Source organism: Anabrus simplex, chromosome 1 (genome assembly GCF_040414725.1).
Source record: "Anabrus simplex isolate iqAnaSimp1 chromosome 1, ASM4041472v1, whole genome shotgun sequence".
Lineage (NCBI taxonomy): Eukaryota > Metazoa > Arthropoda > Insecta > Orthoptera > Tettigoniidae > Anabrus > Anabrus simplex.
In genome coordinates, this window is record NC_090265.1 from 1,790,874,636 (window position 1) to 1,790,889,024 (window position 14,389).

General features: G+C 40.4%; 1 protein-coding gene and 1 non-coding gene across 2 annotated transcripts in view; both read right to left on the reverse strand.

The window, feature by feature from the left end:
• Window positions 1–14,389, reverse strand: part of LOC136882845 (histidine ammonia-lyase) — a 116,583-nt gene that overhangs the window by 1,934 nt on the left and 100,260 nt on the right. The window contains 2 exon segments of the mRNA XM_068229767.1: window positions 3,704–3,834; window positions 9,098–9,210. Coding sequence (XP_068085868.1) covers window positions 3,704–3,834; window positions 9,098–9,210 — 244 coding nt within the window.
• On the reverse strand, window positions 3,370–3,508 carry LOC136859289 (U4 spliceosomal RNA). Its single transcript, XR_010858938.1, has one exon. It is a non-coding gene; the product is annotated as a U4 spliceosomal RNA (small nuclear RNA).

Below are 14,389 nucleotides of genomic sequence, written 5' to 3' on the forward strand. Positions count from 1 at the left end.
CCAAATCATTAATTATGTATTTACAAGTTAATAACCACAAATCTTAATCTTGAACCAGAGACATCAACCAGATGGTTTCACAACTTTAATGGCATTATTTCTGAATAAGATCTTAATTAACAGATTCCATATCATTGGAATGCATTTCCAGAAACATTTTGAAAAATTGTAACATTATAAAAACATTCAGATAGACTACTACTACAAAGCATTGTTCTCTGTACTTTTGACACAACCATCAATTATTTATAGCTAACGGCTGATATGATGTTATCCAAGATAAAACCAAAATTGTTATCCAACTTTTCTTTCCCCTATTTTTAAGTGTGTAAATGTTAAATTTTAATAATTATATTTTAACTTTAAATAGGTGCCTGATTTATCTCGAGGTGATACAATGACTGAAGATGCCTTCTATGAAAGGCGAAACATGTCTCATATTTTTATAATATAATAAGGATAAGATCCTAATTATATAAGATCCAAATGCATTGAATAGATGGTTAAATAAATTAGTAATCTTATAAGTACAAACCAAATTGTCAAGAATCTCATCTCCTTACTCCCAAGTTTTCCCAGCACAAACATTGCAAAATTTTAGTAACACTACTCCTTTGTCAGAAATCACCCAGAACAAATCTTGCTGCTTTACTTTGAATTTTTTTCTAGTTCTCGTATCAAGTAGTCCTGGTGAGGGTCCAGTACACTGGATCCATATTCTAACCATGTTCTTATCAGAGATTTATATGCCCTCTGCTTTACATCCTTACTACAATTCCTAAATACTCTCATAACCTCACGAAGAGATCTGTACCCTTTCGCAACAACCTTGTTAATATGATTTCCCCAGTGGGGATCATTCCCATAAACACAATAATTAAAACTGAGAGGACCTTTCTTTTTGGTGAAACTTACAACTTGACTTTTCATCCCATTTGCATTCATACCATTGTCTGCTGTCCATCTCCACTACATTGTTTAAGTTCACCTTCAGTTGCTCACAATCCTGCAACTCATTTACTACTCCATACAATGTAGCATCATCCGCAAATATCCTTATCTGTGATTCAGATCTTTACTTACATTATTTATATATACAAGAAAACATAAAAGTCCAATAACACAGCTCTGCCGGACCCCCTCTTAATCATTATGGCATCAGATAATGCTTCACCTACTCTAATTCTCTGGCTTCTGTTTTCTAGAAATGTAGCCACCCATTGGCTTTCTAGACCGTAGTCACCACCTCACCATCAGACAGCTCCTCATTTGGAATCACGTAGGCTGAATGGACCTCGAACCAGCCCTCAGCTCCAGGCAAATATCCATGACGTGGACAGGAATCAAACCCAACGCCTGCAGGTGAGAGGCAGATGTGCTATGCTATACCACAGGGTGGACCTCTAAACAACTATATTATAAAAAAGAAAGTCGTCTCTGTACAGGCCATGAGGGCCCTTGGAGGGGTGGAAGGTAAAGAAACGCTTCCACTATCCGTAACCTCGGCACTTAATAGGGTAGAGTGGATAGCTCTATGCATGGCCACCTTTGCCCCCCAGAAATTAACCTGGTACTGATTTTTGGTGTAGGCTGAGTGAATCTCAGCACAATGTGCACCTCCGGAAGTGGAAATCTCATTACTTAAATTTTTTGATTTCCTGACGGGGAATCGAACCCATGTCTTTCCGGGTGAACTGAGCATGCCTTTGCTGCCTCAGTCAGGTGGCCTCCAAACCACTATATTGTGCAGACCATCAAATCTGGAAAGGAATATCTTTACTTTTAATGCATAAAACTGCAAGTATAATGTTGGGCAAAATTAAATATTTTGCAACATTTTATTCATTAATGTCTTATCTATCTACATTTTCTTTGCTTTTATTTTATTTGTAAGAAAAGTATTAGGAATTACAGAATATATTTTATATTTTTTGTAGCCACATATTGTGATAAGAATTTAAATTTAGTAAACAAAATCACAAATAAAAAATTCTGTAAATAGGATATCTAAGTAACAGAACATTAGCACAAATGGGCATGATAAAATTGCCAGGCAGACTGATATTATGCAAGTATGACATTTGAAACCGTTTCATAATCTCAATAAAAAATAATATAGGCATGAAGAACCTCCATGGTTCAGGTGGCAGCGCACCAGCCTCTCGCCGCTGGGTTCCGTGGCTCAAATCCTGGTCATTCCATGTGAGATTTGTGCTGGACAAAGCTTAGGTGGGACAGACTTTTCTCTGGGTACTGTGGTTTACCCTGTCAATCTTCATTCTAGCGACACTCTCCAATATCATTTCATCTGTCGGTCATTAATCATTGCTCCTGAGGAGTGCAGCCGGCACTAGATGGGAGGCTTGATTTATTCCATTCCTGACCATCAACTGACTAGAAACCAGCTATGAATTTTCGTTTTCATGGTAGTTCAGTGACATTGCTCACCAGTGCACATGGAATTTTCAAAATAAAAAATCATATCTGTAAACTATATCTACCATTTCTAAAGATGAGGGGAAAGTATTGAGACATGTAAGAAACATGAGAGAAAAATATGAAAACCTTTCCTGCTGGCACTTCTAAAATAACAACAGTGCACTAAAAGGTATGATAAACACCAGATAAGAGATATGAAAACATGTGCATTGGGGCCAATAAAAATATTGAAGTATTATTGCAGATCACACTCTTTCTAAAAAAAAATGTTAGTAGAAGACATTTATTTCAGATCAGTGGGTTATTAAATATTATTTTCTGGTCATACTCTTAGACAATGAATTGGAGGTTACACTCAAGCATGTGTGACTGGCAGGAATGAATTTAGTCGCCATTTTGAATCCGACAAAACTTTGACCAATTCGAGTGATCAAATCAAAACTCCAAGGTGCTAGTTTTAACATTATCATCCTCTGCGTGCTTAAAGATTCAGATGCCAGTCCACTTTCTGACAGGTTTTAATCTTGTTTTCATTAGTAAAGAATTTCACAAGATTTTCCCTATCAAAAATTAGGCTACCACAAGACAAATATTTGCTACTCTTCACTGTACTACTCAACAACAACAAAAAAAAGTATAACTACTGAATGGAATGCAAAACACAAGCTCAAACAGCAACTGCTAACCGATAAGTAGAACAGAACATTCCTGAGGCTTGTTCCCCGAAGGTGAAGCTTATCCTGTAATCAAGCAACTGTGGCAACAGCTCTGACCCAAGTTAGAAGTCAGATTTCTTTCACAAGGGATGACAAATAACATTTTCAGGGCTAAGAAAACTGTGATTATAGTAAGTGGTAATAGCGAAAATTTGTAACGTGATAAGTGCGGTATTTTAATATAGATTTAATATGATGAGAATTGGGACTTCAAATTTATGGCTTGTTAAGCAGGAAAATGTGTTAATGATGAACACACTAATGAGGTATCACTGTACTGTATATTTTTCAACTAGCAATAATCGCACCTCGGATAAACCTCATTGGTTAAGACTCATCCTCTCCCTTAGTAGTGTCCATGTTGAACAACAGATTCAGCTGCTGTTTATACTTACGTATTTAAAAACACACAGTGAAGGTTTTGTTTTAAGAGCTAGTCCATCATCATTTTAACTGAACTGAAGCAGAAAATAAAAAAAGTACTCGAGCACTTGTGACTGTTATCTGCAGGTGAATGATGTTCTCAGACTTCTAACACTTCGTCTCACCTGACCTTACTCCGGACAAGCTTGTACACCTCTTCCAAAGGAGCAGTAGTTGTCAAGGGCCGTAAGAACTCCATGGCTTGGCACGCAGTTAGCAACTCAATTGCTATCACTCTCTCTACATTTTCTACCACCTGAAACAATACATTAGTTCTGCAGTTTCATTCACCATCTTGCAGCTCTTCAACTGAGGTTGGCAATAGAAAGGGCATCTGGTGATAAAAACAGCAAAAAATATATATATTGGTAGTATGGACAAGAATACCCCCTGTTTTGTTGCCCAATAGTCAAACAACATTTGAAATTCTTCTAAATTTAAATGAGAGTTCGGAGTCTGGATTAAAATTAAATGCCTAATCAGGTGACGATATTCAGTAGCACAGCTTATAATAGAGGATGACCAGGCGAGTTGGCTGTGCGGTTAGGGCCGCACAGTTCTGAGCTGGCATCCGGGAGATAGTGCGTTCAAACCCCACTGTTGGCATCCCTTTAAATGGTTTTCTGTGGTTTCCCCATTTTCACACCAGGCAAATGCTGGGGCTGTACCTTAATTAAAGCCAAGGCTGCTTCCTTTCCACTCCTAGGCCTTTCGTATCGCATTGTCACCGTAAGACCTATCTGTGTTGGTCCAACATAAAAAAAAATTGTAAAAATAAAAAATATAGGATGAAACCCCAGTGGCAAATAGTCATTCACTAATGTATGTGAATTGTCTTCTGAAAGATGTTATGGGTAACGGCATTCCTTTTGATGGGAAGATTATTGTTCATAGAGGAGATTTCAGACAGGTTTTACCTATTGTGCGACTTGCTTCTCACCAACAATTATTGATCATTGTATTAAATACTGTACTTTTTTTTCTCCTTTCTTCAAAATATGCTACTTACATAAAACACACAAACAAAACCACAAGAAATGGAATTTGCCAAATTTTTGTAAGAAATCGGTTATGGTGACTGTCCCTCTGTGGATGGTGAGTGATGAAATGTTATTGAATTCCCAAATAGAATTTTAACACTTGATGACATTCTGACTGAAATTTATGGCAAAATATTCACTTGTGCGAATGATGTCGTCAATTTCTCTAAAGTTGCCATTCTTACACCGAAAAAATGAGGAACACATTGAAATTAATTTGAAAATCCTTGAGCTTATATCCAGTATTTCAAAAACATATACCAGAGTCAACAAATTAATTACTAAAGATCAAAGCCAACTATTCTAATTTCTTATAGAATTTTTGAATTTCTTGGTATTAAGTGCTTTGCCTCCACATCAATTAAAAATTGAAGCCATAGTTACATTCCTTAGAAATCTGAATGTTTCCCATTTACTCCTAAATGAGACCTGACTAACTGTAAGAAATATATATATGAAAATTGTTTAGATTTGGAAATAGAGCTCTAATTCCTTGAGTTGATTTAACACCATCCGATATGACACTTTGATTCTTTTTAAGAGGCACCAATTTCCAATTCGCTTGGCATTCCTGTCATCATCATCATCATCATCATCATTTCCCTTTATCCAGCTGTAGCCGGGTAGGGGCAAATACGGCTCCTCTCCACTTTCTTCGGTCTTTCCACCACTCCTCTTCCAACACTCTGTCCCAGTTCAGGTTTCTTTCTATAATGCTGCGTTGGATGGTATCCTTCCATCTCAATCGTGGTCGTCCACGGCCTCTCCTTCCTTGAATTTGCATTTCCATCACCTTTTTTGGCATTCTGGCATTTCTGTATCACGATCAATATAGCTCTCTGGGAACCATTAAAACATGTAGGTCTCTCAGTCTTGCCTAAGCCACGGACGAGTGAGGTCGCATTGAGTGGAGTGTCCCGGGAGTGGGAGGTGTGGGTGAAAGTGCCGAGAGCTGGAAGGTTGTGGAGAAGTGTGCCGACAATGATTAGTGTAGAGCAGTATAGGGCGACGGTAGGAAGATGGCAGGGAAGAATGAAGAAAGAAGAAATGAAATTAGGAAGGTGTAATATGGATTTGGAGAGAAAAGGTGAATTACTGCTATCAGCGGCGGTGATTATAATTTTGCTATGCATTGGGGGGGTCGAGTTGAACCCAGGCCCGACCCTTAGTAGAAATGAAGAAAGGGAAAATATGGATGCATTCAAAAGAGCCGTAAAAGAGGTGGTGGAAGAAGCTGGCCCTTTTGAACAAATTAAAAATATGATTAAGGAACAAACCAGGGAATTTGAAAAAATGGAGGTATGGTTAAGAGAAAAAACAGAAGATATAACAGCACAAGTGAGACATAACACCGGAGAAGTTGTATCATTAAGGGAAAAAATAGGACGATTAGAAAAGGAGAACTTGAAGCTGAAAGTAGAAGTGGAAGCCAATACTTTATATCGAAGAAAGAAGTGCTTATTTATCTATGGTGTGCCTGAAGAGTTGAGAGAAGACAAAGTACTGACAACTTACAAAGTTGTGGACTTAATACAGGGGATTTTGAAACTTAATTTTAGTGAAGTAGATATAGATGATGTGCAGAGGGTGGGAAAAATTAGGGGCAAAAGGCCTATCAAACTAGAACTGTTTTCTACGTTGATGGCTGATGCTGTGATAAGAAATGCGAGTAATATGCAGAGAGAGAAAATATGGATCAAGAGAGACGTGGGATGGGAGACGATTAGGAACGAGAAAATACTTAGAAAACACAAGATTCATGCAATAAATCAAGGGTTGAGAGCGACTATTAAAAGGCAAGAGCTAGTGGTAGCAGGCAGAAATTGGAAGAAAATCTGGACTGTAAATGGACTGATTGACTTAGACAGGAGGATAAAAGAAGACGAAGAAAAAGTGAGTAGTGCAACGAAAGGTGGGGAAGTGAGGAGAGATATCAGTAACAGTGTGCAGTGTGAAGAGGGTCGGGGAGAGGCGCCAAGTGAAAATGTGATCATAAACAGGGAAGAAGCCCAAGTTCAGGAAGAGAGGACAAGTGAAAAGGTGACCATAAGAAGTGAGGAAGAAAGGCAGGGGAGGGAAAGCAGTGAAGAGGGCAGGCAAGGAAGGGAAAGCAGTGAAGTAAGGGAAACGCAAAGACTGGGAAGTGAAAACAGTAGAGTAAGGCAAGATCAGGGTAAACAAGTAAGGACAGAGGTAACCCAGCAGAGGCTCGGGCAGAATTTCGATATGAGCCGGGGCGGACAGAGAGATAGAGAATTTAGGGCCATGTTGGGAGCTATTTATAACAAGAAGAAATAACAATAATAAAGTGAGTAAGTAAGTAATTACAGGCATGATTGTCAAAGAAGTAAGAGATGTAGGTGGTGTTGTGGAGTTGGAAGTTATGATGGTATTTATTTGTGAAGGCTGAAATGTGGTGATGGAGAAGTGGTATGTAAGTTATGACGTGTTATGGGGCTGAAATGAGGTGTTGGAGAAGTGGTGATATAAGATGGTTGATGCAGAAGGTGAGTGTTATTGTCGAAGCATGGTTGAATATGTAGGTAATGAAGTGTGTTTAGAAGGAGAGTGTAATGGTCGAAGAAGTAGAGGTGGTATGTGAGGTGGAGTTGGTGTTATATTGCTGAAATGTGGTGTTGGAAGTTTTTGAGGGCTGGGTATGTATGAGTATGTGTTATGATTAAATTAGGAGGTGTTATATTGTTGAAATGAGGTGTTGGAGAAGTGGTGATATAAGATGGTGGATGACAGAAGGCGAGTGTTATTGTCGAAGCATGGTTGAATATGTACGTAATGAAGTGTGTTTATTTATTGTTGATATTTGGAGATGGAGGAGTAATGGTACACGTAATAGCAGAATTTAAGCGTGGAAAGGGATGAGATTTGAGAAGTGGGGTTTTGTTTGAATAATTGTCTTGAGGTGTTTTATTAGGTGGAGTTGAAGTTGTAATAGATGTGTCTGTATAGTGAACTTGACGGTGATAGTGGTATGTGCTGGTATAATAGGTATAATAGGTATAGGGTAATAATGGAGTAAGTTGAAGTTATTTGCATGTGAATCTGTGCTGGTATGATATAGGAACAAAAGTCGAATGTAAGATACAAAGAAAATTGGTAAAGTAACGAGTGTATTGCTATAATATGTGAAAGGTGGTGTTAGAGAGGCGGTAGATATGAGTGTTTGGTATTTATAGGTGATATTTTGGTTTGGTGGCGTAATGTGGAAGAAAGCTTGGTAGGTAAATCTGATCGTTTAATTATGATTACAGGAGATTCAGATGAGGTGGTATTTTGAAGGACGAGATGGTATATAGTGGGGAAGCAATAGTATTTGTGAGTGGTAGGGAATTTTTGGAGTCGGTGAGGTGATTTTAATGCGGGTTGGTAGAGATGGTTTTGTCTTTTGCTGAAATTTTTGGAGTTGGTATGCAAGTGCTGAAATGATGATTGATTAGTTGTATAGTGATGTAAGTGTTGAGTGAAATAAGAGCAACTGAAGAGTATGGGAGTAAGTATGTGTAAAATGTATGTGAGTTTGTAAGAGTGAATACGGGTTGGCAAATGGTGAGTCATTGATGTATTGTGTAATATACAAATCTATTGGTGGCGAAATTGTGGAGACGGAGGGGTGTAGGAGATATGCATTGCTAAAGGACAAAGTTGCAACAGGTGAGGTGTAAGGTAAACATAGTTATGACTGGCGAGGCAAGGTCTGTCTGAGCACAGCAATGCAGAGTGGGTCATGTAGAAAAACAATGGTGGTGTGGAATGTGCAGTGTCAACAAGGACACTTGGTAGAAGGAGTTGTCTGGCTCCGGGATCGCGCATGTGATATTATATGTTTATATTGGCAAACGGTTCATAGAGGGAATCAACCGCTGGCCAGCTGATTATTAATAGTATTATTAATATTATATTATTATTATTATTATTATTATTATTATTATTATTATTATTATTATTATTATTATTATTATTATTATTATTATTATATTTAGCTATTCATTTGTTTATTTGATAGTTGTAGAGTGGCTTAGGTAGAACTCTATTGTGAACATGTACTGGGGCTAAACGCCTGTGTTGTTCATTAATAAATTCAAATGTAGGTCTCTACTTACCTTAGCCAGATTTCAGCCATGGCCAGATATGTTGCAACGTCAAGAGTGCGACCATTTGATGTTCTTAAAGTTGCAATAGTGCCAAACCGTAATATTGTATAAAAAATGTTGTATATAAGGAAATCCATCACTAAATATTTACCCCCATTGACTGTCACATTTGATGGGTTTCAGCTAATCTTTTGAAAATTTTCTCATAAACTCAAAAGGAAAAGCCATTATTGAAGGCAGGAAAACATAAAGAAATCTTCTGATACAATATGAAATGAGATGTGATTACTGTAGATTTACAATGTACATAAGGTAATAAGGTTAGGACATATTTTTGTAATGTATCTCAATAAAAAAGAAACAAATTTACCTGAAGAGCTTTGCGGGCTGCAAAGCATCCCATGGAGACATGATCCTCAGTTCCTGCGTTTGTGCTGATAGAATCAACTGAAGCTGGGTGACACAGTACTTTGTTTTCAGATACTACAGTGTGAGAAACAAATAATAAAGCAATCAATTACACACTTAAAATTGAAGTTTAAAGAAAACAGGAAAAGGGAGAAACATATCTGGGTCAGGTAACATCAGGGAATATCAGTTCACAAATTCATCTACTCTTGGATTTCAAGATTTTTTTATGTCCAATACTTTTACATCAAATTTGTTTGAAATACTACTTTATAGAAGTGATTTTAAATATTATTTTCCATAGAGATTCAAAGTTCCTTGGCCATAAATTACCAATAATATCAATTTATATCCGCTGTTCTTCTCATGATCAGTAATCACAATATCAGCATGTTTATGTTTAATAGACCAGCTACTTCTACAGACATGTACTTTCTAAACTGTCTCAGAGAATTTTTCATGGCAGATCTCATTGTACTGAGCTCGATAGCTGCAGTCACTTAAGTGCGGCCAGTATCCAGTGTTCGGGAGATAATGGGTTCAAATCCCACTGTGGGCAGCCCTGAAGATGGTTTTCCGTGATTTCCAATTTTCACACCAGGCAAAAGCTGGGGCTGTAACTTACTTAAGGCCACAGCCACTTCCTTCCCACTCCTAGCCATTTCCTGTCCCATCGTTGCCGTAAGATCTATCTGTCAGATCAAAAAATTAGTTATATGGCTTTTCAGGCGTTTGCTCTATTAACCAGCAATTCGTCTTAGGTCTCACACTAGACTCGTCAGAGTGGGATGTGTCAGACCCTACCCACTGATGCTGGGGTGTATGCAGGTGACCAGACTAACAATGCTTTCATTCCCCACCTAGAGGGTAACGCCCTCTCTCTGGCCAAGAGATGCGGACAGGTTGGGGAGATGTGACGGAAGAAGGAGGTGGGTAAAGGATGTGAATATGTAGGAGATGGGAGGGGAATTATGCCTATGCCTAGGTGTTGAGTTTCGTTGGGGGAGTTTATTAGCATAGATGGTTACAAAGTAGTTCAAAAGATTTGACACAGATTTAAAAGTACGTAGTAGGATGATATAAAGGCTGTTGGACGAAGGTGGGGTTAGTGCTAGAGGTAAGGGAAAGGGCTAAGATGTGAAAGATACAGGAGAAGTTATGCAGGGAAGTGAGTAAGTTGTGGAGAGGGTTTGTTGGGTGTGGTATTGAAGGAGAAAAGCCAGGTGGAGGAGGGTAAAAACAGATTTGTGGACTCGGTGGAAGGAAAGGAGGAGGAGCCGGCCGGGGACGGCGACGGGGTGCATGAGATCGGTTAGCAGGTTGGGGAGGAGAGCGAGATGGTTCAGTGTGATGATGGCGGCTTTGAAGATGGATGCCGTTGTTGATGAAATGCTGGGCAATGTCTGGCGTCGGCAGATGAAGGCGAACGAGGTGGGTAGGTCCTGTAGCATTGAAAATCCGAGTTGCTCGGCGAACTGATGTTCCTGTCAGGCGGAGGTCTTGAAGTATGGCGTCGTTGGATAAGAGCGGGTCCACTCCTCGGATGACGCAGGTGCAATCGGTCAATGGTGGCGGCATTGTATCGGTGGTAGTGTCAGTTGCAAGCGCTGGTTCTTGACTTGATGAGGTAGAGGTGGGAGGCATGGTGATAGTAGTGGTCATGATAGGGATAGGGTGGGTTGTAACCGTAGTCGTGAGGGAGATTGTGAGGGAGGTGTGGACTGGGGAGGTTGTGAGGGTGGTAGTAGTGGTGTAAGGAGAGGACAAGGGTTGTGGCGGGGGTGTGTAAGGAGGTGGCCGAGGAGAATAGTCCGGGAGTTGCTCTAAAATATTGCTGGGAGTGTCTTCCATTTGATGGAGGCGTTGGCAGATTTGTGCACCAGTGGCGAGAAGATGGTCACGTTCGGTGGATGTTTTGAAGAAAAGCAGGACGTCGTGTGATGGTGCAGAACCTTCATGGAGCCTAGTGGCGCTGTATATCAAGTGACGTCTTGTCCTTCGTACTTTGCCGATGAAGCACCACCATCACCACTACCGTCACAACTGTTATAACATGCCATCCTTCTCCTCTCATGACTTCTTTCCTCCCTGTCTGCCCTACCCCTGAAGGACCTCACCACCCGAACCAGCCCACTGAGACATCCCTGTCTACAGCTGAAGCACTGCCTTCGTCACCACCATCTACGAACGCAGCCTCCGCCGCACCACCATCCACGCAGTCCGCATCGACCTGTCACGCCACGTACAGTTGTGTGATACGCGGAGTGGATCCTGCTCTCTCAGCTCGAACAATTCTCCAGGAACTTCAAGCCGAAGGCGTCCCAGTCCGTCGCGTCTTTTTGATCAAGAACTCCTCCGGCCCGACGTATATGGTCCGCGTACACCTTCCGACTGCCGAAGATGTCCAACGACTTATTGCCAATGGAGCTTACATCTATCGCCATCGTCATAAAGTTGAGCCCTCTCTCTCCCCCCCTCAACCTATTCGCCAACATTTCAACCCACCATATTGTCGCCCCCGGCCAGCTCCTCCCTTCCAACCTAGTACACCCGTCTGCCCACGCCTTTCCCCACCTAGTTTCTTCCATCAACCACCTCCAACGCTAGATATCGTCCGACTCCTCATCACTTCTCTTAACAATATCACAACAATTCTGCAACTCCTCACATTCCATTTCCACCCTGCTACATTCATTTAAACTTCACTCCTAGAGCACAATTCCCAAGTCCCCAGCCAAGATGACCCACCGTTACTTCACCATGAATTTTTACATCGCTATACCCATCTTCCTCTTCTATCACACCTTCTACTTATTTTCCCTTCTCCCGGCCCGAGAGATCGCGACACGATCTAGGGGGCCCGCCCCGCCTTCGGACGGGGAATGAAAACCTCTCAAGCAAGAAAGTTCACCTGCATACACCCCAGCATCAGTGGGTAGGGTCTGACACATCCCACTCTGAAGAGTCTAGTGTCAGACCTAAGATGAAATGCTCGTTAATAGAGCAAACGCCTGAAAAGCCATATAACTAATTTTTTGATCTGATTTTGATATGCTCTATTGGTGGAAAAATATCTAATTCCCTCCATGGGAACTTAGAATTTCCAGATCTATCTGTGTCGGTGCAATGTAAAAACAACTTCAAAAAAAAAAAGAGAGATCTCATTGTAAACTTGTTACATTCACAGTAACAGGATACTAAGCTACGGTAGTTTTTATAAAACAAACTAACGGCAAGACACTTGTTTATTTTAACAGAAGGCACTTTATTTTCCTTTAAAGATGCATTCACCGTGTGGTACATCATCTTCTTCCTTCTCATTTTTGTCATCTATGAATCATGCTTGAGTGGCTTTACATGATTCTTCACTATTTGTTTGTGTCTTTTGATTCTTTCTTCCACTTCCTCCTTCTGTTTTCGTATGTAGTATCTTAATCACCAGCCCCTTTCCTGTCTCTTAGAAACCTCTGAACTTCTTGACTGGTTGTCTAAATAGATTCCTGTTCGCTTGTCTTCTTCTTTCACTCCCATATTAGCTGGGTCTGTTCTCACTTTCCACTTCCTCTTCCTCAAGATTTCAAATATTCTTTTCATCACTCTGTCTCAGCAGGTGTCCATGAAACTGTACCCTTGTCTTCCTCATCATTGTTAGGTCCAAGTCCCCTCTCCCCCTAATAAAATAACCCCCGGGATTCCAGCTACCCCGTCAGTTATGGACCCAATTAAACTGGTACACACTAATCATGGTCGCTGTGCTGCCTTGGCACACAGATGGCCTGCGACTGTGGGAATGACAGACAGTCGACCACTTCGCCTTTGAGTGTCCTATCAGGTGTTACCCAGGCAAGAGACAAGATTTTATTGTTGCGACACCTCATGTAGTTGAATGGCTCAAGAACCTGGACTGGAATTTATATGGGCTGCTGGAAGGTGTCTGTCATAAACTTGTTTGTATTTTCTTTGTTTATTCCCCATTGTTTTGTGCTTTAAATAAATAAATAAATAAATAAATAAATAAATAAATAAATAAATAAATAAATAAATCAATCAATCAATCAATCAATCAATCAATCAATCAATCAATCAATCAATCAATCAATCAATCAATCAATCAGTCAATCAATCAATCAATCAATCAATCAATCATACTTCAGGGACAGAATTTTTTTGAGCGTTTTTCTTTCACTCTTTTTGATGACTTTGAGCCCACTTTTTTCCACCATGTCTAATATTTCTATTGCATACAAGCATTTGGGTTTTATAATAGTGTCTTAGTGCCTTAATTTAGCCAGATAGGATCACACGTTGCTGTTGTATGTCTCCTTTGTCAGTTGATAAGCCAGTTCCATTCTTAACTGCTCCTTAAATGGAATTTTTTTCCCAACACATTCTCTTGTATTCTTTCTCCCAAGCATGTACTTAAAGCTCTTAACTCTCTTTATCTTTTCCTCTCTCAACTCCAAGTGATGTTGGCCTCTTTGATACTGATTATGAACTCAGTCTTAAGACTTCTTTGCTATCATCGGAAGTTCTTCAATCCGTTTCTCATCATTGCTATATCACTGGTGAGTAGATGTGATGCTATTAATAGTGAAAACAGCAAATTTTTGCCACTCTAACATCTCCAAATCAAAATAAGCAAGTGATATACTCTAAGTGGCCAAAAGTCACGGGAAGGGGCGTCCCATTAGAAAATGCAACACGTATGATCCCTGAGAGTTGTGGCTAGCTGTGGCGTAGCTGAGCAGTCTGTCACAGACACCAGTGTCGTGAAGATGGCAACACGGTGCGAGTTAACCAACTTTGAACGTGAGATGACCATTGGCGCACGATGCATGGGTCATAGCATTGCAGAGATTACATGTGAATTCAGGTTTCTGAGGTCAACAGTGTTCAGGATGAATCTTCAGTATCGCAGAGAGAATGTTACCACCTACATATACAGTCACACAGGAAGACCACAGGTGTTCAACGAATGGACATTATGTCGCCTCTGCAGAAACATACTGGGCACCCGACGGGCTACTGTGAGTCAGATCACCGCCAACTTGAATAGCGGCGGTCAGGAACCCATTTCTACCAGGACTGTAAGGGGCGAGAGCACCGCACAGTTTCACCAGATGACGACCAACTTGTGTCCTTTTGCTCACACCTCGACACAGAACTCAACAACGTGCATGTGCCCGCGAACATCGGCAATAGACCATGGAACAGTGGCGGCATGTGGTACAGTCCGATGATTCCCAGTTCCAGT